The sequence below is a fragment of the Peromyscus californicus genome, unplaced genomic scaffold, assembly GCF_007827085.1.
Source record: "Peromyscus californicus insignis strain IS unplaced genomic scaffold, ASM782708v3 Scaffold_15__1_contigs__length_86483966, whole genome shotgun sequence".
Lineage (NCBI taxonomy): Eukaryota > Metazoa > Chordata > Mammalia > Rodentia > Cricetidae > Peromyscus > Peromyscus californicus.
In genome coordinates, this window is record NW_026294447.1 from 22,189,601 (window position 1) to 22,213,297 (window position 23,697).

Consider the following 23,697-nt stretch of genomic DNA (forward strand, 5'->3'; position numbering starts at 1 on the left):
AAAATATGAGGAGTGTATTTTTCCCTCCCGCACCCAGTTAGAAAAAGCTGTTGAGTTCACCAGGAAGATTATAAGGCAGGCGTCAAAGGGGTCAACCAACTTTAGACTTGTGTTTTGCCTTTTACAAATAGCTTTGCTTCAGAAAATCCACTGATAAACTTCACTTAACTCAACATTTAGATGTTGAAATTAGGAAAGGGGAGCTAGACACTGTGGTACTTGCTAGTAATCACAGCACTTGGAGGCAAGATGATCAGAATTTCAAAGGAAGTTTGGGGTGCATAAGCCTGAGACCAGTCTGCACTGCATGGGATCTTGTAAAAAAGAGATGAGGGGAAGGAGAAGGAAGAAGGAAAATTAGAGAGAGGAGAGAGAAAGGAAGAAAGGAAAGGAGGGAGTCAACAGAGAGGATTATGCTGCATATTCTGCAGTCCTGAAAGGCTACTTAAAGGATACAGGAGTAAAGGACTCTTAAGCATTTTTGTCAATTCTGCAGGTCTAGCTATTCCCCATGCCCACCCCGGTGTGGACAATTAGATGTTGTTGGTCAAACTGGAAGCTGTCTTGATTTAATTTCCCATCTATATTGGTTAGTAGGAATAACTTTGCTTTGGTTAATGTGTTGGTTGGTTTTTTTTGTCAACTTGAAGCAAGCTAGAGTCCTCTGGGAAGACAGAACCTTGACTGAGAAAATGCCTCTATCAGACTGGCCTGTGGGCAAGTCTTTTTCTTGATGAATGATTGATGTGGGAGGGCTCACTGCCCCTGGGCTGGTGGTCCTGGGTTCCATAAGAAAGCAGGCTGAGTAAGCCATGGGGAGCAAGTCAGTAAACAGCACCCCTCCATGGCCTCTGGTTCCAGTGCTGTCTGAGTTCCTGCCCTGATGTCCCTTCATGAAGGACTATGACCTAGGAGGTGAATTAGGTCTTTCCTGCCCTTCCCTCCCCAAGGTGCTTTGGTCATAGCCTTTGTCAGAGCAATAGGAAGCAAAGCCAGTCACTAAGTGACTATTATGAATCTGAAGAAATGTGAGCTATTTTCTGATAATCACATTAAATTTCTGAACTTTTGATCAGCTTCTTTACAGTAATGAAAATATAACTTGAATGTGTTTAATTAAAAAAAAAAACCAAACTCAAACTCTCAACCTTGTCAAATACAAAGAAATCCACTAGTCTTGAGTAGAAGCTGCTCCTGAGACTGAAATAACATCCATTTGTTATAAACGTAAGAGCACAGGGTACTTCACGCTAGACCACTGCCAGAAGAATTTCCAGCAGGATCATCGTTAGTAAGGAACCTTTATCCTCAAAAGCAAACTTAGTTCACCGTGATGTACACTTGTCATCCTCAACTGTCTGGTAACTCTTACTAGTACCTGTCAGAACAGTTCATTGCTCTTCAAATTCTAAAAGCCTCTGAAATTTTCAACAGAGCCACATTTTATATTAATGTAGCTTGGGTTTAGCATTGATTAATCAGCATTAATTAGACCAATTTAGTATAACCTATTTTTTAGAAAACTGACATTTTGGAATTGCTACATGTTTGTCTATCATCTATGTATCTATCTGCATATGTATGTATGTGTATATGTATGTATGTATGTATGTATGTATGTATGTATGTATCTATCTATCTATCTATCTATCTATCTATCTATCTAATCTTCAAAATGAACAATATCTGAGACCAGGACAGTGTGTGTGTTTCATAATTAGGACACCCTTCTCTAGTTATTCATGTATTGAATATGTTGGCTTTAGTCAAAATGTTATTTGGATGTATATATTAGGAAAGCCCCTGTTAGCCATTGTTTCAACAAAACAGAAATTTGTTCTTCTCCATCACATCAGCAATGCTGGCAGAGTGGCAGCGGTGTCCGGCTGGACCCATGTCCCTAACCCTGTGCTTCACCATCATCCCCTAGCAGCACCCCAGAGCATCTTCTGGGCTGACCTGGAGCTGGACCTCCGGCCCTGGAGTCCACCACATAGACGGGAGCAATAGAAGAAACAGAAGGGCAGGAGGGCGGCGTCTTCTAGTTCAGTCAGTCCCTCTAAATGGCTCTCAGCATGTCTACAAAGCTATTCCACTTGCTTCTCATTGGCCAGAACTTGACTGTAGGGAGGGCCATAGATAGCTACAAAGGAAAGAAGGACTGTAGTTCTGAATTCTGGGCAGGAATATTCACAGCTCAATCTCAGGATTCTGTTACTAAGGAATGGGGGGAAATGGGTATTTGGGGAGATGGTACCACCATGGTTTTGTGTCACATGCTGGGTCTTGGGGCTACAATGTAGAAAATCAAAACACCTCTTTCTGTTTTTGTTATGAGCAATGGTTTCTTAATTTAGAAATCTGCCTTTATTTAGAAACCCTGTTTCTTCTGGGAAGTATCGTGGCTTTATTTGGCAATCTAGTCTGACTTCGCTTTCCTATTTCTTTCTGCCTTTCAGCTGTTTTGGAAAGAAGTAAGGCTTAGATTTCTCCATGTTAACCATGAGCGTGACACTGTCCCCACTGAGGTCACAGGACCCGGATCCCATGGCGACTGATGCCTCCCCCATGGCCATCAACATGACGCCTACAGCAGAGCAGGAAGAAGGAGAGGCAGAAGAGGCCATGAAGGACATCGAGGCTGAGCAGCAGTACGGAAAGCCACCCCCACTCCACACGGCAGCTGACTGGAAGATTGTCCTACACTTGCCTGAGATTGAGACCTGGCTCCGGATGACCTCAGAGAGAGTCCGGGACCTGACCTACTCAGTCCAGCAGGATGCAGACAGCAAGCATGTGGATGTGCATCTGGTCCAGCTAAAGGTAAGGCAGGCTCTCTGGAAAGAAATCTAAAAGTGCCTCCTGTATCTTACAACTCAGTTCTGTAACGGCCAATGAGGAGGAGTCCAAGGGGAAAACAGGGTGACAGGTTTGAAGCCTTTATTCTTGATGGTCAACACAGATCATTTCTCTTCTAATTTTACTACACAGGCCAGTCATCGAGAGCAAAACGGGCCTTGGAGGACAGAGCAGAGACAAAAGGAAAGGAGGGCCCTTTTGTTCAGTTTCACAGGAATCAGCTGTGGAAAGTGAAAGGCTCTTACAGACAAGTACAAAGGCTTAATGAAAGACTTGTGGTAGACTGTCAAGCTGTGCCGGTGAGCGGGTCATGTGATCAGTACCTTCGGCTGAAGCCGATGCCGTCTTTGAGGCCAGCAGTGGTTTCTACCCTGGTGGGAAGGGCAATGTTCTCCTTATAGAGCGATCTTTCACCTGAAGACACTGCACCATGCAGGAGGAAGGAGCTTTTAATAGCAGTCCATTTAATGTCAGATGTTTGAAAACATCTATGGCTTCTGGTGACCTCTTAAAAGTGTCACATCATGGAGAATTGGAGGTGCTAGTGAGAGTACAATTAAACAAGAGGCTCCAAAAATATATACCGTGACCTCTACTCTGAAATAGTCTCTTCTCTCTCCCAGGTCCTGGAGGGGAAAAGTACATAGCATACAGGTCTTGTATAAACTTCACATTGGATGGGGTCCTAAGGAAGATTCTTTTACCAAAGGCTGGTTCATCTTAAATGACATAATAAAAGGCTAAACAGATTCTTAGATCCTAACACTGAAATGATTTACAGCTCTAACCACCATAGAAGAAAGACGCGCAGTTAAGAGAGAGCATGTTTCTCAATGTTCAGAGTGGATGTGGCTTAGCCTTTTCAGGTTGGTGCCGCAGATCCTGTGCCTGAAATCTTGGTTACATTCCTGCTGTTGTGATAAAGCACTGTGACCAAAAGCACCATGGGGAAGAGGGGGTTTATTTCAGCTTACAACTCTCAGGTCACAGTCTGTAACTGAAGGAAATCAGGACAAGAACTTAAGGCAGGAACTGATGAAGATGCCAGAGAGAGATGCTGCTTACTGACTTGCTCCCCGTGACCTGTTCAGCCTGCTCTCTTGTAGAACCCAGGACAATCAGCTGAGGGATGGCACTACCCTCAATGAGCTGGGTGCTCCCCCATCAATCACTAATTAAGAAAATGCCCGACAGGCTTGCCTACAGTCAGATCTTATGGAGGCATTTTCTCAATTGTGATTCCCTCTTTATTCAAATAACTTTAGCTCGTGTCAAACTTACAAAAACTGACCAGAGACCAGATTGCTACATTAGTGTTAAGACGGGTTCAGAAGGAGAAAAAGGGGTGAGAAGGGAGGGGGAAGGAATGAGAAAAGGAGAGAGGAGAGCATGTGAGTGAACAAGTGTAAGCAGGAGAACCATAATGGGTCGGTAGCTGCTCCCCACGGGTGGTACAGGCCTGGGATCTTTCTCCTTCTTTCCACAGTCATGGGAAGAACTCATCAGGATGGCAGAGATACGGTTGGAAGCAGCCTCAGCAAGATGCTAGGCCCTGCTAGCTTCCTCCTGTGGCAATCGGGAGTACTGTGACTGGGTCCAGAAATAGTTTATTCAGAGGAATAGCCCCCTGGGCATCTTGGGGTCAGAGTAAACTAGAAGTTAGGGGACACTCCTTCACCCTGCGCCCTCCAGTGCTGAGCCAGTGTGTGGCTTCCAGAAGTTAATGCAGGGTTGAGCTTGTACAGAATCAACTGTTACCTCTTAAATCCTTCACATTTACACGGGAAGTTGGTAAATGCTACAAGAGAATGGGAGGGGGGTGGACATTCCTTTAGAAGACTCAGCTAAAAGCACTATTTATGCTAAAAATGGTCTTAAAATACTAATTTTTCACCATCTTCATTTAATTAGATCAATGGAAGCCTACATTTTAACTCAGAACAAGAATGTAAGTTTTTGTGCCGTGAATGTCTAGTTGTATTTAGTGTTTGAAGAACCTAGGGAGATCTGCTTTTCTCACTGTACTTGAATCAGAAGGCTTCTCTTATCTGTCTCTGCTCTACCCCAGGGTGTGGGTTATCTTCTCTGCTGAGAAAAGAGCTGCAGGAGATGTAAGGTCCTCACAGTGGCCATTTGATATCAGTCAGTGACTGTTCAGTGATGGACTGGGATTGTCAACCTTGATTTTGTTCCATAATTTCTGCTAACACTTCTCTGAGTGCTTGTTTCAAGTTACTTAGCTAATTCCCTGTCATGTTCTCAAGTTCGTGTGACAGTGGGGCCCTTCCCCATTGAACCCAGTGTCAGCAAGCTGCAGTCAGTGTGTGTGGCCTCGACTTTGGTCCGATCCGTACAAAGGGCTTACTTTTGAATCTCAATGCGCTAATTACATAATATTTCTTCTTTCTGTGAAATTTTGATGCGTTTAAAATTTAATACGTGTCATCTTTTTGCGCTCTACATTAATTCAAAATAATAAAGGGAGCTTAGCACAGTGTCTTATTAGAAATTTAAGGGGACAATCTTGTAAAGGCAGTTCCCAGATGAGACTTGTGGCAAAGTAGAGGGACAGATCCAATTTGGGTGAGTTGTCCCCGCTTCACATTCAGTGCTTTAGTTAGTCCCTTAATTTATTGATTTACAGTGCAAAGCCATCAGCATGGGCTGGGAATTCCTATGATCTTGGTGCAGAGAAATTCTAGTGTTGTGTATCTCCACTGATGCATTAAGCCAGATCAAGCTGAATTTAAAAATTTAAAAAAAAAAAAACCAGGTTTATTTGAGCAACACAATTTCCTTGTGAGTTCTCCAGTCCCAGAGATCCAGGCTGGAGAAGTCACGCGCCTGAACTAAAGCAGGGAGCTTATATAGCCTGTAGGCAAGGAGTGGTGACATGACCACCACGAGCTGGGTTTGTGCCCGAGTATGGTCAAAGCTGAAGGCTTTAGGTGGGGACTTGGGCTGCTGGCAGCTTCAGGAGAAGAGCTGCTACAGCCACCAAGAGTGTGGAGCTGGGCTTTTTGGTGTCTTTTCTTTGTTGGAGAGTCTCTGACAGGGTGGGATTTGGAGAGCGAGGAATGGGGCTTCTCAGACCACGCAGGAGCTGCAGGAGTGAGCTGGAGGTTCCAACCGAACACCAATGTTCCCCAATGCTGCAAACCCCAGCTTCTTACCTAGCTTCTCTACTTGTTCTTAGCAGGCATCTCAAGATAGAGATGTCCACTCAGTCACTCTTAGTCCTCCCCTAGTTGTTCCAGTCATGGTAAAGGGACCATTTTTGCCTAGTGAAAGCAAGACTTTCTACCCACACACTCATCCCTATCAACAGGGAACCCATTCCCCAGATGAGCCCTTGGCTTATTCACTGCTGCCTGCGGCCAGCCTACCAGGCCATGCCCTTGCTTGCCTGGATACTGACAGCCTCGTAACTAATCATGCTTCCTCTTATCTTCACTGCCCTAGCAGCTCATTTCCCACCTGGGAGCTACTTTTTGAAAGATATTCATCAGGAAACGCCATTCTCTTGCTTCAGATCTCTTCCTTTGACTCATCACTGCCTAGATCTCTGGCATGATGCTTCCCACTTTACCCTTATCGTTAAGGCTCCAGATACACCGGAAGACATGTCAAGCTAGTTCTTGCCTCGTAGCTTTCCTTGTTCCTTTTTTCCTAGAGACTCTTTCCCCATCATTGCATGGCTGACTTGATCCTCAACAAGCTATTAGCCAGAGGCACAGCCAAGTTCTAGCATTTCTATGGGAGAGGAAGGGGCAGAGGTTGGGAACAAGGAGGTGAGGTCTATTCTGTGCTTGGTGAAGGAAACACACACACAAGCATCTCATTGTCTATGAACCTCTCACTGCCTTTACAGTTCTTGTTTTAAGTCATTTCTACATGGTCTTCTCTGCCATTATATTAATGCACACTTTTGAAAAACTTCTTTGAAAAAATGGTTTTGGAAATTGTTCACAGTAGCCTTTACCAATGTTATATATTAAATTCTTAGACCAGCAATTCCTGATCCCTATTCTTAAAACAACTACCTCCTTCTCCTAGATATTATCTAGCCACTATCTCATTTTTTAAATTTTTTTATCTTATGCAATTATACCACTTAAATAAGTGGTATAATTTTTGTACCAGATATCTAGCTTTCTATTATCCCTGTTGCTTAGGACAGGCCAGGGCAGTAAGTATGGGACCAGGGCTAGATAAGTGAGTCCAAGTCTTTATGTCCAGTACCTCCTCACGTTTTGAAAAGCGTATGGGAAATGTGCTTGTTCTATAAAGACTGAATCCAGACAAAAACATTGGGTGAATCAAGGCCCAAGTCTGTTGGGCGTATAGGTCTCCCATCAGAGAGAATCTGTAGGTGTATCTGAAGTCTTAGGGAACGGATGGCCTGGGGAATCTGCCCAGAGATTCTCTGGTAGGAGCCTATGCTTGCCCTAACCCTTGCAATCCCTTTCTGTTGACTGATTAATTGGCAATGATTTTCATTAGTAAATACACTTTCGAGAGCTGAAGGGATAACCCAGTCAGTAAAGTGCTTGTCGTGAAAGACATGAGGACCTGCGTTCCATCACCAGAACCCATGTGTAAATCTTGGCACCGTAGCATGCACTTGTAACCCCAGTGTTGGGGCACAGGACAGAGACAGCAGGATCTCTGAGTCTTGCTGGTCAGTCAGTCTAGCCTAATCTGTGAGCCTGAGGTCTTTGTTAGAGACCCTGCCTCAATCAATAAGGTGGGTGGCTTCTGAGGAACAACACCCATGGCTGAACACTAGCTTCCATGTGCATACACAGGAACATGTGCACACATATGAACACATACATACACACAAAGTAAATGTTCACATCTTTTACTCTGACACTCACTTCCTTCCCCCTCCCCCTCCCTTGCCCCTCCCCTTCCCCCCTGCTCTTGTGGTCTCAGAACAAACACAGGCCTGCAGGTTCTTTGCATCCCCGGCCTTACTTACTTTTATTCCCTAAAGGTGACTTTGTCTGTGGTCACTGTGTTGGTCTTAAAGTTTCTCTCTCAGACACCACTTGTCTCAGTCATTGTCCTATTGCTGTGAATAGACACCTCAACCGTAGCAATTGTTATGAAGGACAACATTAGATTGGGGCTGGCTTAGTTCAGAGGTTCAGTCCATTGAAATCATGGCAGACAGCAAGGCAGGCATGGTGCTGGAGGAGTAGTTGAGAGGTACATTCTGATCTGCAGGCAGAGAGAGAGAGAGAGAGAGAGAGAGAGAGAGAGAGAGAGAGAGAAGAGGAAAGTGGGTCTGGCTTGAGCATTTGAAACCCCAAAGCCCACTCCCAATGACACACTTCCTCCAACAAGGCCACACCTAATCCCTCTCGGGTAGCACCATTCCCTATTGACCAAGCATTCAAATCTACGACCCCACGAGAGCTATTCTTATTTAGACCACCACTCCACTCTTACCTCCTTTATTTCCACGTTCTAGGGGACATTTGACTATAAGCTCCAGATTGAGCTGATAATTATTGCAAAGTTTCCACAGGGGAGTGATGGCTGCTGCAGTTGAAAAACCAAACCAAACAAAAGTAAGCTTAAGATGAAAGGAAAGTCTCAGGAAAACGGACTTATACTAAATCCTTTCTCCATTATTTTTAAAACTGAACGCACCCTTTGCATATTTTATGTCCTACGTTCCAGATAGTCCCTAGGAAGAAGTATGAGAAGCAGCTGGACCAGTTTTAGAAACCCGCCCCGCCCGCCGCACGGTTGGAGGTTGTGCTGCTCAAGAGAAGCAGACCGAGAACCTTTAAAGCATGCTGATCGAGAACCTTTAAAGCATGCCCATCTTAGCTGAGCCCTCGGCTGCATGCACTGTTTGGGAGCTAAACAGGCAAAGTAGGCACCTTGTCAGGGAGAAGGCTGTTTGTGTCCCAGAAGACATGATAGCAGGGACAGGCGAGACTTGGACTAGCTGGAATAAGTGATGGAGTATATAAGTAAACAGAACTCTGGAAATGACTTAATTGGAATTAATTCCTGGCTTTAAATTCCTCTTGAAACCCCCACCACATATGATTTGTGTCTTTGTGATTTTCAAAGTTAGAACACTGGATAACATCTCTGTTTACAAGATGTTCTGACTGGGATGTCTGTGACATTTGGAAGTTAATACAGACACCCACGAGCTCGCATGGGGTCTGGGGGGCCTGCTGGGAAAAGACTTGTATTCTCTCCACAGCTGGAGTTTGCACAGATGTGCCTGATGATCTAAAGATGGTGGAAATGTAGGGGTAAGGGAGGGGCTCCCAGGAGAGGATTCACGGCCATCATGGGACTAAGGGGTGTGCCAATGTGACAGAGAGGAAGAGCAGTGGCAAGTTGTGGCACCCAGTGTTTGTTATGATATTGTTTGCTAAGCAGGAGGTTCTGGCGGGTAGAGCCAAGGTGCCCCCACAGCGGGTGAGAGACAGAGATGCCATGCAGACAGCGCTCACTGAAGAGTTTTATTTGGTGGTGGTGGAGGAGAGGGAGAGAGAGAGAGGGAAAGAGAGAGATAGAAGGGTGAGGGGTTCGAGAGGTGCGCACCTCCTGGGAGGAAAATGAGGAAAGCGGAAGGGAGGGAGGAAGGGGCGGAGTTTTCCCTTCAGAATTGGCTTTTATGTCAGGGCATAGGGTGGTGCCAAGGGGCGGGATCAGACTATTAACAGTGTTCCCAGTCCTGGAACAGAGCAGTGGGAGCCGTAACTAGTGAGAGAAAGAAGCCAAGCGCATGGTTCAGGTGACTTCCTGAGTGGCTGAGGTACAGAGGGAAGAACATTCTTCATCTGCTGTTACAGAAGAGTAACAAGACAGCTTTAATCAAGATGAAGGCAATGGCCCAGAGGTGACAGCTGGGGAGTCCAGGGCTGGGGAGTCCAGGGTCCTCTGTTTATAATAGAAAGTAACAGCCAAGGTTGACTATTGAGTGCTTCTAAAACACTCCCTTCCCCCAAATTCTCAACATACACACTTCTGAGCGAACCAAACTACTAGCAGAAATAGTTGGGGCCTTGGAGGATCCTGACCAGTCACATCCATGTGACCTCACTCTACAGTGTGAAGCATTAAATCCACTTCTGAGGAAACACAGCAGGTCTTAAATGACATTGGAGAGAATGAGGTTTTTTTTTTTTTTTTTCTGTAAAAAATACACATTTTCCTTTTTGTCTTTTCAACCACTATTTTTCCAGAACTAACATTTCAGTCCATTTAGCAGGTTGAGAAATAGATTCAGTGAGATAACTGAAACAGTGAAGCAGAGAAGAACTGTAAGGGTGAATGCTGTTTTGTAAAGCTCGGTTATAATTACATACATGTACACATACTTAGTCATGGTGTAAATTCATGCCTTTTTCTGAGCCAATGCTAGGAGGGTTTAATAGTCACTGATCTAGACCAATCTCAAATTACCTCAATATTTTTATATAAACTCAAATTTTAGAAGATACAATGCATATAAACTTAATCTGGCACTGTTTTGTGCACTATGACCTTTGTTCTTTGTTCTGGGGTTAAAACTTAGTGGAATGTTCATTAAGTTGCCACCATCAAAGGAGTATTTCGTGTCTCAAGAGTTTGAAATAAGACTTGACTAACGATGAAAACTAAAGAATTTTATTTTCCCCAAGCTCAGATTTCCCCCAACCTGGGAGGTAGGAGTTGACGTAGAGGCCATTTAGAAGGCCACCCCTCCCACATAAAGTAGAGATGCATGGACATGGGCTCTGAAATACCTTCAAAATCCAGACCCAGCTGGCCTGGTTCTCCTTGTCACTTTTCCCTTCCAGTACCTTCTCACAAGCCAGGCCCCTTCACAATGCATGCCTTAGAGCAGGTTCCTCTCTCCCTGTGAAATCATCACGCTGCTTACACTCCACATCCTCTAGATGACAGCTCATGAAACCATCTTGCAGGCCAAGCTGGTGAGGCTTTCTGGGGGGGTTCCCCCCATGTTCTCTTGAGTTGCCTGCTGTAGCAAGGTCTTTCTCCTCTCTGTAGCTGTGTATCTCCCTCTACGCACTGCATGGCTCTGAAATACGATGGGAGAAACAACCAGTGCTAACTAGTTTCCTCTGGTTGTTTTCTTCATTGACAACAAACCGATATTCCTACACTTGTGATGGCTGAGAGAACTTTCCTGAGCTGGAGTTAGTTCCCACTCCTGGAAATTCGAGTGTTAGTATTCTTTCACTTTGTTCTAGACAAAACCTCCTGTACACTTTGCACTCAAGGAGTATGACTTGGAGGCGAAGTCCTGGCCCTCAAAGTTCTGTGCGCAGTTTTAAAGTTGTGAATATTTAGAGGTAAATCATTTTTGGTATCATTAAAGAATAGTTTTCAAAGTTCCCTTTGCTGTGTTTCATGCAGACCGACGCGGGGTTTGTACATGCAGATACACACATCTTCCGTTGTCAGGGACAGACTAGCTTGTTAAACATCCTTGCGGATTCCCAGATTTCCTGCATTCTCTATAAATATGTGAATTCTGACAGTTGATCCCTGAAGATGTAAGTCTACTGGAATGAGGTCTTTTACAGTAAAGTAGGGGAGTCAAGATGCATCTAATCTCCGTTAGTTGAGTGCAGAGACGCTGTTCTTCTGTGTGTGTGTGACCGTAGTGCAGAGACGCTGTTCTTCTGTGTGTGTGTGACCGTAGTGCAGAGACGCTGTTCTTCTGTGTATGTGTGTGACCGTAGTGCAGAGACGCTGTTCTTCTGTGTGTGACTGTGCATTTCTTTTTTTCTTCCTCCTATTTGCTTTCTTGTAGTCTATTTGCATCTCTTCCTGTTAGGTATAAACATGAAATGTCTATAGCTTTAATAATACTCTTTATTATTCAATTTTCATAAATTACATTGTAGCTTTCTAAAATGTTTGAAAAAAATGGTTAACTTTCTTCTCAAAGCTGGTAGACATCTGTTTTGCCATTGGTTTTTTGGGAGGCTTTCAAAAACACTGGGCTTAGCTTCTCCTACAGTTGTATGGGTAGCTAAAATTTTTGTCTTCCCAAGACCATAAGTAAGAATAAATATTTTATAACTTATTTAATGTGGGTTTCCTAAAATTCAATACATCTTTTAAAGTGTAAGTTTGTGAATGTGTTGCAGGTTTCTAGAAGAAATTTATTAAAGCTTAGAGTACAAACATTTATAAAGACTGTGTACTTACTGTGCATTTATGTAATAGAATTTTATGGCTTCTGCTTTAATTTTAAAAAGCCAGTGTGTGGTATATTTTATTCTTCATCAGACCTAAATTCTTTTATTTGATGTGACACTTTATTAACATTTTTGTAGGTTAGCCAAAGATGGCCCAGAAGAATCCTATTTCAAGCAGAAGCATTTTTAAGATGTTCCTAGATTTTTCCTTATATAATGTCAGCAGCTAGATACTGCAGAATGGATTGCACAGTCACAGAGATGTTCCTCACATCTGACTCTAAGCCGGTAGTCACACCGAGGAGGCTGCCGCTCCACCGCAAGGCCTCTCTGCCTCCGTCTACACTGCTCACAGTCCTCTCCACCCATGTCTGAGGACCAGTGTGATGACCCAGGACCCTCACTTCCCTTTTCCTATACCACTTTCTAATCTTCCCATGCAACTCTCGAAGCTTTTTAGGGCCAAATAAGCCCTCCTGTTTCTTTGTGTAAAATTGCAAATCCTTCTTTTTGGTACTCCGAATAGCTAAGATCTCACATTATCATCATCTTCAAAGTTTCCTTCTTCTCTTTCTACAAATGACATTAGCATACCAGGGGAACCATGACTTCTAAGTCACACTTCAGAGAAATAATAAAATATATTCATAAGCAGTATTAAATTAGCACAACATTCACAGAAATGTAGGTGCTGGAAGTTGGCCAGAGCAAACTCAATTTTGGTGGTATGAACTCAGAGCAAAATTTCACATTTTTAAAATAACGTAGTGTTGCTATTTTAATTAAATTTCATCATAGGCAACAGACTGACATTTCTTCTTGTTGTTTGTGGTTTTGGTTTTGTAGCTTTTTTGCAGTCCTGAAGTTCAAACTCAGGGCCTCGTACATGGTAGGTAAATACTCTTCCACAGATCTGTATCCCCAGGCTTAAGTCCCAGTTAATGTAACCCAAAGTCTGGGCTGAGTTAAATCTGTCTGAAAGTCCTAACTTCATGTTGGAAAGGAAGTAGGTTTCTGACTCTAGCACCACCCTAAACCAGCCAGCAGACTTAATACTCCCTACTTCCCATTCTCTGTAGACCAAGGCAGTCAGTGTGAAATGATGTTAACTCATGCTGCTTTCCAGAAACTGCCACGGTGGCTTCAAAGGTTACAGCAGGGGCCCAGAGTCACTAGGCACACACTGTGCCTTCTGCAGAAGGGGAACACAGAGGGGAAGGGGGGGAAATGCACTTACAGTTTAACTAATGAAGTCCAGGACCAAAGGCCATCTCCCAATGGAGGAAAATGTCTGCAGAGCAGATTGAGTGGTTAACCAACAGCGGTATCATCATTAGTTGTGGCTTCTGCTGCTTCTGCGTCTTCATTTTTATCTTCCTCCTCCTCCTTCTCTCTTCTTCTTCCTCTCCATTCTCTCTTCTCTCTCCTCCTCCTCTTCCTTCTCCTTTTCTTCCTCCTCCTCCTTCTCCTCCTCCTCCTCTTCCTTCTCCTTTTCTTCCTCCTCCTCCTCCTCCTCCTCCTCCTCCTCCTCCTCCTCCTCCTCCTCCCTTCTTTCTTCTCCCTTCTTTCTTCTTCCTACCTGGACTGGAACCAAAAATCCAGTGTCCAACTTTCACCACTGCCTTGATGTTGTGACAAAGCCTCCCTCTTTAGATCCTGGCTTAACTGTTTATAACATGAGGAAAGTACAGGGACCTTCCACTGGGGATACGTGAAGATGACTAAACATATCCTAAGCAAAATGTCCAGTTTGGTGATTTCTGTAACTGGTTTGTTGTCTTTTTTCTTCATCTGTTTGAGGACCTTCCTCTTAGGGTTCCTCAACTTTTTGCCATCCAAGTAATGACACTAATGAGCTATTGATCACATATGCTTCATTTGCCTCAAAGTGCATTTCAATGATTAATTTTTAAAATCCTTATTGTAGCTAGAGTTTTCCTGCCTGGCCCACAGTCAGGACAAATCTCTCTCACCTGCCAGTCCCACAGCCACTCAGACCCAACCAAGTAAACACAGAGACTTATATTGGTTACAAACTGTATGGCCGTGGCAGGCTTCTTGCTAACTGTTCTTATATCTTAAATTAATCTATTTCCATAAATCTATACCTTGCCACGTGACTCGTGGCTTACCGGCATCTTCACATGCTGCTTGTCATGGCGGCGGCTGGCAGTGTCTCCCTCCTCCTTCCTGTTCTCTCAATTCTCCTCTCTGTTAGTCCCACCTATACTTCCTGCCTGGCCACTGGCCAATCAGTGTTTTATTTATTGACCAATCAGAGCACATACAGACCATCCCACAGCACCTTATAATAACACCAGCTCTCTGGTGAGAGACAAGGCACAGAGAGATTTATAGATTTTCCTAAAGTCACACAGCTGGAAAGTGGTAGAACTAGGAGTAAAAAGCAGGTGGTTTTTAAACAACGTTTTTATTAATCATTCAAGCATTTCATACAATGCATTTTGAATATATTCACCCCCCCTTTCACCCTCCCATCCCTTCTCACCCAGCTTTGACATTTCTTCTTTTCCTTTCCCCATCAAGTCCAGTGTGTGTTTCCCAGCTAGCCTTGGACCCTGATGGGGTGTGAGGCTGACTTACAATGTTAAAGACAATGGAGTCCGTTGGAGTCATGTCCACACTTCGTGCTGGGATTTGTGTGGCTGGAACTTTATACAGGTTGTCACCATTGCTGTGAGTTCATGGGTATAACCGCCTTGGTGTATCAGAAATATACCAGTTCCTTCGTGTTATCCACCACCATGGCTCTCACAGTCTTTCTTCTTCCTCTTCTGCAAAGATCCTGAGCCTTGTGGGGGGGATGGTATGATGGGGGCATGGTATGATGGGGGGATGATATGATGGGGTGATATGATGGGAAGTGATATGATGGGGTGATATGATGGGGAAATGATATGATGGGGTGATATGATAGGGGAATGATATGATAGGAGGATGATATGATGGGGAGGTGGTATGGTGGGGGATGATATGATGGGGGATGGTATGATGGGGGATGATATGATGGGGGATGGTATGATGGGGGATGATATCAGAGGGATGATATCATAGAGGGATGATATGATGGAGGATGATATCATGGGGGGATGATATGATGGGGGATGATGTTACGGGGGATGATATATCATGGGGGATGATGTGAATATCTCATTTAGGGCTTAGCACGCCATGTGTCTTGTTCTCGGCATGTTGAGCAGTTGAGGGTCTAAGTGTTATTTGCCATCTATTGCAAGGAGAAGGTTCTTTGATGAGGGTTGAGAAATGCTGTCATCTGTAGATAATAAGTTATTAGGAGTAATAATAAGTTATTAGAGTCATTTTAATAATATACCTATTTAGCAGAAGAACAGCTGTTCAGTTCTGCCCCAGGACCATGACATGTATCGAGACAGAGAAAGTCTTTCTAATCCTAGTCTGCATTAATCTTTTTCATATTAGTAATACTTTTGATAATGTGATTAAAACCATAAACCATCTCACATGCATGCTTGCTGATATTCTCATTTTATGTTCTGTTTCATGGGGGACTTCAGGTGAACACCAGCATGCCCCAGTGGGGGACTTAGAGGTGTGGGAAGAAGACTTGGTTGTACTGTTTTATGTTTGGTAGAATACAGACAACAGGGGTCTTTGCACCTTGTTTTTTATTTTTACTTGAGGATCAGGGGCTTGGAGAAAGCCCCCATTCCTAGCTGCAAAGTGAGATTACAAGCAAGAGCCTCGACTTGGAAGAAGAACTCCATACCCTGGAGACTGGGGCAGGAGGACTTGATGTGGGGCCAGCCCGGCTGACATGGGGAGATCCTCTCTCAAAACAAACAAAAAGTTTTAACTTCTTAATCTGCTGATTAATGTCTGAATCTCCCTTGCCCTCTACAGAGACTCCCTTTCTATACTTAGAGATAGTCTCAAAAGTAAACGACTAAGGGTAGGCAATGCATTGGCTTGCATTCACATCAGGCATTAATGGTAGAGGCCATTTAAAGAAAGGTTTTTGAAATTTTACTTCTTTATTTATTTTGTGTGCATGTGTGTATGGGAATCAGAGGACCACTCATGGGGGTTGGTCCGCTCCTCCTAGCCTGTGGCTCACAGGGTTGGAACTCAAGCTGTCACAATAGGTAGCAAGTGCCTCTACCAGCTGAGCATCTTACTGCCCACCCCTTCTAATGGAAGAAAGAGCTCTAGCCTAAAAAAAAAGGTACGTAGATGGAAACATCTTAGCAGCATCTGAAAGAGACCAAGAGACCTTGCGACTTTGCCTGTAAGATCACAGTACTTTCTTTCTCTCTCCTCTCTGTCCTCTCTCCTCTGTCTCTCTCTGTCTGTCTCTCTGTCTCTGTCTGTCTGTATCTGTCTCTCTCTCTTCCCTCTCTCCTTTCTCCCCTCTCTCCTCTCCTCTCCCTCTCCTTTCCCCCTCTCTCCCTCCCTCCCTCTCTCTCCTCTCTCTCTCTCTCTTTCCCTTTCCTTCTTTCCCCTCTCCCTCCTCCATCCCTAGCTGACCTTGAGTTGGTTAAGTAGCTTTGGATGACCCTGAACCTTCGATCCTGTTGCCACCACCCTCTCCTCAAGTGTTAGGGTCACACACATGCACTGTTACCCCCAATTTATTCAATGCTGTGGGTGGAACATGGGTTTGTAAATGCTAAGCAAGCATATGACCAACAGAGTCATATCCTCAGCACTAAACACCCAGTCCCAAGTGTGAGGGCTGTGACTGCCATGGTGATGGAGAGTAATCTTCGAGCTGATAGCTGTCTTCTAGAGTGTACAGTGTCTATTGGGGTGTCCCAGCCTGCTTCCTAGATGATGACTCGTTGAGTGCAAGCTGCCCCAGAGCTTTCAGAAGCACCCTGGGAGCAAAGCAAACTCACTATTTGGCCAATATCAACCAGCTCACAGTACTGAGATGGGGCCTCTCCAGTCACTGAGTTATCATTCCTGCCCTCTGTGTGTCAGGTGACCAGTGCCAAGAGCAAGGCTGAGTGCAAAGTGCCTGGGTGTGTGGATGCAGGCCTGGTTCTTCTGGGCCTGTCTCTGCTACTTGCTGGAAATTAGACAACAAGCAATACAGTGACTTCTATAAGCCTTAATTTCCTTAGCTGTAAATATCTTTTTGGAGAGGCTGTTGCTAAATCCAAGTCAGACCATTGTGTAGAACCCTGTAATTCCTCAGAGATGACATAAATCTTAGTAAATCTAATTATGGCAGTTTCCCAGCCAAAACGCTGCCCACCACTTTTGTGACTTTAGTGAATAGGTGAGTGTGTGTGTGTGTGTGTGTGTGTGTGTGTGTGTGTGTGTGTGTTACATTTGTGGCAATATACTTACTACCAGTCATAATTAGAATCTTACATAATATACTATTAAATACTAAAATGCAATAAAATTAGCCTTAGCCAAGCTTAAAAGGAGCAGGCTGCATGTTGTTTGAAATTGTACTCAATAGAGTATGATAAAAATAAACTTGATTTCCCATCATGATAAAAATGCTCCTACACTGTTAGTGTACAGTCTCACCCAGGTTCCCGTACATGGCACTGATGTCCCTAAATCTTCCTCAGCATTAATGATAATGAAATTTTTAATGTTACCACCTAGGACATCATTTTCATGTAACCAAGTGGAACTATACCAGCATCTTTCTCTTTCCTAATCTCTCCGTGAGAGCTAAACCCCCCCACCCCGCACCCCCGCTAAATGGTGAAATTGAGGAATTCCTTTATGGTTTCGTTGTTGTTGTTGTTGTTGTTAAGAATGATATGGTTTGAAGTAGTGAGATAGCTCCACAGGTAAGAATGTTTGACTATACAAGTATTGAGGGCTTACGCTCAAATTCCCAGAACCCATGGAAAAAGCTAGATATGGCCATTTGTATACACCTATGGCTTCAGCAGTGAATGTGTATATGGGGTGGGGGAGTCATTGGGGGGGTTGGCTGGTCCAGCCTAGCTCTGGATTCACTGGGAAACCCTGCCTCCAGAGAGTAGGGCAGAGCATCCTAGAGCAGGAAACCTGATAGCCTTCTCTGGACTCTGGTTGCGCACCTACTTGCTGATATGATTTGGGCCAATCCAGCCTTTAAGAATGCTTCTTGATATGTGCATGGGGAGGTGTGCATGCCTGTGCAGTGCCCATGCATGTAGTGTGTGCGCGTGTGTGCGCGTAGGCCTGTAGGAGGGCAGAGAACACTCTCAGGTGTCTTTACTCAGATGCTGTCTGCTGTCCACCTTAGACAATGTCTCTCATTGGCTTTGTGCTCAGTAAGTAGGATGGCCTGGCTGGCCACTGACCCCTAGTGACCCCCAGGGGTCCCCAGGGTTTTACCTGCGTAGCCTCCTCAGCATTGGGGTTACAAGCATGTGCCACCACACCTGGCGTTTTTTGTGTAGGTCCTGGGGATTTGAACTCAGATCCTCATGCTTGTAAGGCAAACATTTTACTGACTGGCCCATCTTTTCCAGCTTATTTTTTTCTTCTTTCTTTTCTTTCCCTCTGTCCCCCCTCCATGCATGCTCTCCCTTCCCCAGATACCGGGGATTGAACTTGGAGCCATGTGCATGACAGACATGGGCTGTATTAACTGAGCTATGCTCCCAGCCCAAGAAAGCTCCTTTAAATCCTGAACTTTCATAAAGTATTTACCGTGCTTCATTACTAAGAGCCCACACAGGGAAAACCACCAATGAGGAAGGCGGTAGCTTTTTTTCTCACCTGTCTAATTATCTGGTGATGAAAAAAAAAAAAAAACCCATTTGACTGGGGAAGGACTTCATATTCTCAAACAGACCGGAGTTGGGAAACACTGTAACAGACCGACCCCCCGCCCTCCGCCCTCATTTTGTGCAGGTCTAAAACCACATTAGCCTTTAGCTAGTTCGCCTGACTTCTCAAGACTGGATTTGAGGCTGGCTGCTATGTGAGAAGATGTGGTATTTTGTTGCTTCATCCCTTTTGATATTATCAAAGCTGGTAAGTAGAAAACACAAGCTTTCTCATTCCTAGGAACCCATTCCAGGAGTTGAATAATTTATTACCCTTTCAGGAAATAGGACCCTGCTTTCAGCCTCCAGCTTCCTTCCATTAGGCTCTTCTCTCTCCCTGGCCTGTTCCGGAGGAGCTAACAGAAGACGCCGCTTTCTTGGCATGCACAAGGTCTATTTGTGGGCATGGGAACTGGTATCTAGGAAACTTTCCAAGGAGCACAGTCATGCATGGTATGGAAGCCACATGCATAAGCCCCATGAGTGAGCCATCCCCCTGGTCTCTGCCCAGCAGCTTCTCTACTAAAGTTCCTGTTGACTCAACATCTTCTGGCCATCCTCAAGATGCGGGCCGATTATTTTTTGTTATTCATGTTTGTGTTGACTTTTTACATATTTTTCTGATTATAAAGTAACACATGAAATATCGATGTCTATCTCACCTCCCATCCAGTAGGGTAGCCTCTGGCCACATGCGATTATTTGAATTTAATTGTTGAAGTGGACTTAAAGTAACCAAAAACTCAGTTCCTTCATCATACTATTCACAATTTAAGTGTCGTGAGTGTCCGAGTGGACTGGAAAGCACAGAGAAGCATTTCTGTACATGCAGAGTCTCCTTGTGTAGAGCTGACTAATGTCTTAGTTCTTTTCTTCACCCCTTTGCTCCTAGACAAGGATTAAGTATGGCCCAGTTCTACGTTATTATCTAGGGTCCTTTGTTCTCACTGTTGGGGCTCATTGCATTCCACCACTTGGATAATCCTTAATTTATCTTGCTAATCTACTGATTGAGACATAAATTGCTTCTATTTTCCCTGTTACAGAAACAATTGTAATTATTTTTGCACATTTGTCTTTGTATACTCCTTCTAAATGTCTAAAATTGGAATTGGTATATATTAGCATATTTTGCTTCATATTGCCAAGCTGCCCCTTAGCACCTGTATCAAATGACAGTCCATTCCTTTGGCTTGCTGTAAGTCACTGAACTTTTCAATTTAATGTAGCAATCAGAGTACTTACCATGTTCCTCACTAGGTTAACATGAGCTACAAGTAATACAAACCTATTAATACTTTAAAATTTAAAATAAAGTGTTGCTGCCGTGTATGGTATTTATATTAACTTGTCTGATAGTTGTAAGGATAGAAGTCAGGAACCATGAATATTCTGTTATCTAGTTTAACACAAAAGAAAGATTGGTTGTGGAGATGGGGTAGAAACAGCCTTTGAGACTCCCTATGGGGCAGAGCCCATGGCTTCGGAATCATCATTTGTGATTGTAGGCACAGGCATGCTATTGTGAAGGGAGAATTCTCCAAGGACACAGAGAAGTGGGGTGGCTTTGGTTTTGGTGTTCCGATGAGAGAAAATGGGTGACAGACCATTCAATTCTGCTCTTTCTACAAATAAGAAGGAGAGGGTTGAGAATAAAATGAATTCATCAGGTCTCGTTACCAGCAAGTGGTGGGACCTAATACCCTAGGTTTCTTACTCTTTTCCCAGGGTCTCCTTTCCCTCCACCTCAAGGTTCTGAAGGATGCGGCCAGGAGTTGATCCTGCCATCTTGAGCATAAAGGTTAGGCCCGTGTTTGATAACTGATATGTATTTAGTCTATTCTTGGAATAAGTACTTGTAAAGGCTAGCTGGGCACTTGGAAATCAGGCCACAAAGTTCTTACCAGTCACTCGAAATTGTTACAGCAGTCCTGGAATTTTTCATACCGACTCTCCAGGCCAAGTTGCAGATCTAATCTTCTCCTTAAAAATGGCAGTTATGCAGTGTTCTTAGAAACAGATTATTTGGCAATGCCCTCGGATGCTCTGTTTTTAGTTCATCTCTGAATTTTAGTTCACTTTAAAAATAGGAGCCCATGAGAATAGGCAGCCTCAAGTTATACAGAAGACTCTGATTAGCCTGTAAAACCAGTCAGATGGCTAGGCCCACCAGTTCTCTCAAATGAGCCTCAAAATCCTTTCCTGAGTGACTGTAACCACCAGGCTTCTTCAAGCACTGGAGATGTTTTGCTTTTAAAAGTGCTTTCTGTTTGTTCTTTGAGAATTTCATACACGGACACAATGCATTTGATCATATTCATCCCCTACTCCCCCATAACTCCTGCCCCAGCCACCCTCACTCCTCACCCCATCCCAGATGTGTCCTCTTTCTGTTGTTGTTGTTGTTTTTTAATAACTCATCTGGTCTAGTTTGTGCTGCTCATGTACACACGAGTGTGGGGCCTTCCACTGATGTGTGGTTGACGTACTAGGAGCCACACCCTTAGAGAAAACGGAGTCTCTTTTCCCACAGAAGTCATCATCTGTCAATAGTGCCTCAGCTAAACCAAAACAAACAAAGAAATAATAAAAACACAAAGTCAGGCATGCGAGAGGCAGAGGCAGGTGAATGTCTGTGAGTTTGAGGCCAGCCTGATCTACAGAGAGAGTTCCAGGACATGCTCCAAAGCTTCACTGAGAAACCCTGTCTCAAAATAGCCAAAATAAAAGAGTGCCTCAGCTAGAGGTAGGTACCACACTCTACACAGCTCCAGGGATTGACCTAACTGGAGAGGCAAGGGAATGAAGAAATGATGAACACATGGACACAGGAAAGCTGGGATGGGGTGGTCTGTGATCTCTGATGGAGAAGCTGTAGCCCCCTAGAAGCTCAGTGTGCTTATTTTTGTAAGGGAGGCAGGCGTTAAACAGGGGGCCTGGGTTATTGCACACGGCTGAACAGGGAGGTGGGGGCTCTGTGGTATACAGATGAGCAAGGGGGAAGGTTCAGCTAATCTTGGTAGGAACAGTCTCTGTAGTGGAGCAGTCTTCACCATAATCATGAGTTGGGGAGCTAGAGGCGGACATTTTCTGTAGGTATTATCAACATCTACACTCAGACCAGAGGGATCTTTGCCATCCCTCTGAACCTTGGCCAGGGGAGGCTTTGCCATTCCCATGTGTCCTTGGGGGTCCTTGAAATGGCTGTGCCCATGTCAACAATGCACATTCACTCAGGACTTCACTACAAACGGGGATTGTGAGCCCCTTCCAGCTGTGCTGGAGTGTCTTTGACTGGCTTGACCTTATGCAGATCTTGTGCAGGCGACCACAGCTACTATGCTTTCATGAGTGCAATGGTCTTGACATGTTCAGACGACAGGATGTCACTCCAGTCCTCCTCAACCTCTAGCTCTTACAATCTTTCCACTCCTCTTCCTCAACGATCCCTGAGCTTTGAGGGATGTGGGGGTATGATCGAGACGTCCTGTATGTCACTGAGCCTGACAGAGACATTTGTTCTCTGCGCTTTGAACAGTTGTGAGAATTTCTTAAGGGTCCAGTAGCTCCTAGAAATTGATCTCTCCTATCATATTTATTCATTTATTTAGTCGCCTAAGAAGCAGCTGAGCTCTAAACTTTAGAACTGTTGGAACCCCTCTGGTGAATCACGTGCTGAAAAGTGAAAGTGGGTGTGCCCCATTTTCTCAGGTTTCTGGGTGGAGGACAGCTTCTTTGATGGCAGCGAGGACCCTAAAGCGCAAGGCTTTATTTGCACGACAATACTTGGTCTTGAGCTTGTTAATTTTTTAAACTATAAAGCAGTAGAAAATGAAGTAACAGGCTAATGGTTTGTTCCACCGGACCAAAGTGAAAATGTGTCGCAGCGGACATTTGATTTTTATATGAAGTGACAAGACGAAAATAACACATTTTGGGGGCATTGAATTTAGTAGGTTGTTCTTCGTTTCAGATTTAGCTTTTTCTGTAGAGTTTTAAAAACGCATGGTTATAGTTGGTGCAATGTCTCCGAGAGTAAAGGCAAAGACTGCCAAGCCTGACCGTCTTTATCATGAGACCCACGTGTGTGTGCGTGTGCGCACGCGCACATACATTCTTGCACACACACATACAGAATTTTAAAAACTCACATAATTATTGGAATGGCTATATTTTCCCTCACTATCAGTGCTTTTTTTCCCATTAAATTGTTTCCTTCGATTCATTCAAAAATGGAGTGTTTTCTGGAACATCCGGCCATTGGACAATTTGAGGAAAGGCCCCCCTGAAATACTACCTTGGTGGCTTTACCCCAGAGCCATCAATCCTGAGTTTTTCTGAAACAATAAAGCTCCCCATTGAAAATCAATCCAGAAGTTAGTCCACATGCTCTCTCCATCAGTTTTCTCTTCCTTAAGCAAAGCTAGATCACCTCACAATTTTTTTCCCTCTGTGATGTTAACCTGGGAGGAGAATCCATTAAAACCTTACAGTTTTTGCCCCTTTATATCCCTTTGATCTGCTCTGATTTATCACTGCTGCCCTATTTTCAGATTGTACAACACTTGCAACCTGTCCCAAATTCACCTTTAAACTGTGTACAATGTAAACCCTAAACAAATGGCCTTGGCGACCGTTCACCTGCTCGGAGGAAATGGGCTGGGGCAGAAGGTGGCTGACATCAGAGGGCCGCACTGCTGAGAGTGAGTGGCAGGAAAGGGATTTTTTTTTTTGTTGTTGTTGTTGTTACATTTACTTAGTTTTTCTTTCTTTTTTTTTTTCCCCCAGAGGCAAAGGTGTTTTTTTTTGTTTTTGTTTGTTGTTGTTGTTGTTCATTTGTTTCATTGTTCCTGGTTTTT

The 23,697-nt window shown here is 44.1% G+C and overlaps 1 protein-coding gene across 1 annotated transcript in view; it reads left to right on the forward strand.

Annotated features, from left to right (window-relative positions):
• Positions 1 to 23,697, forward strand: part of Akap6 (A-kinase anchoring protein 6) — a 441,797-nt gene that overhangs the window by 101,649 nt on the left and 316,451 nt on the right. The window contains 1 exon segment of the mRNA XM_052738516.1: positions 2,460 to 2,823. Within this exon segment, the coding sequence (XP_052594476.1) occupies positions 2,494 to 2,823 (330 nt within the window). The 5' untranslated portion in view covers positions 2,460 to 2,493.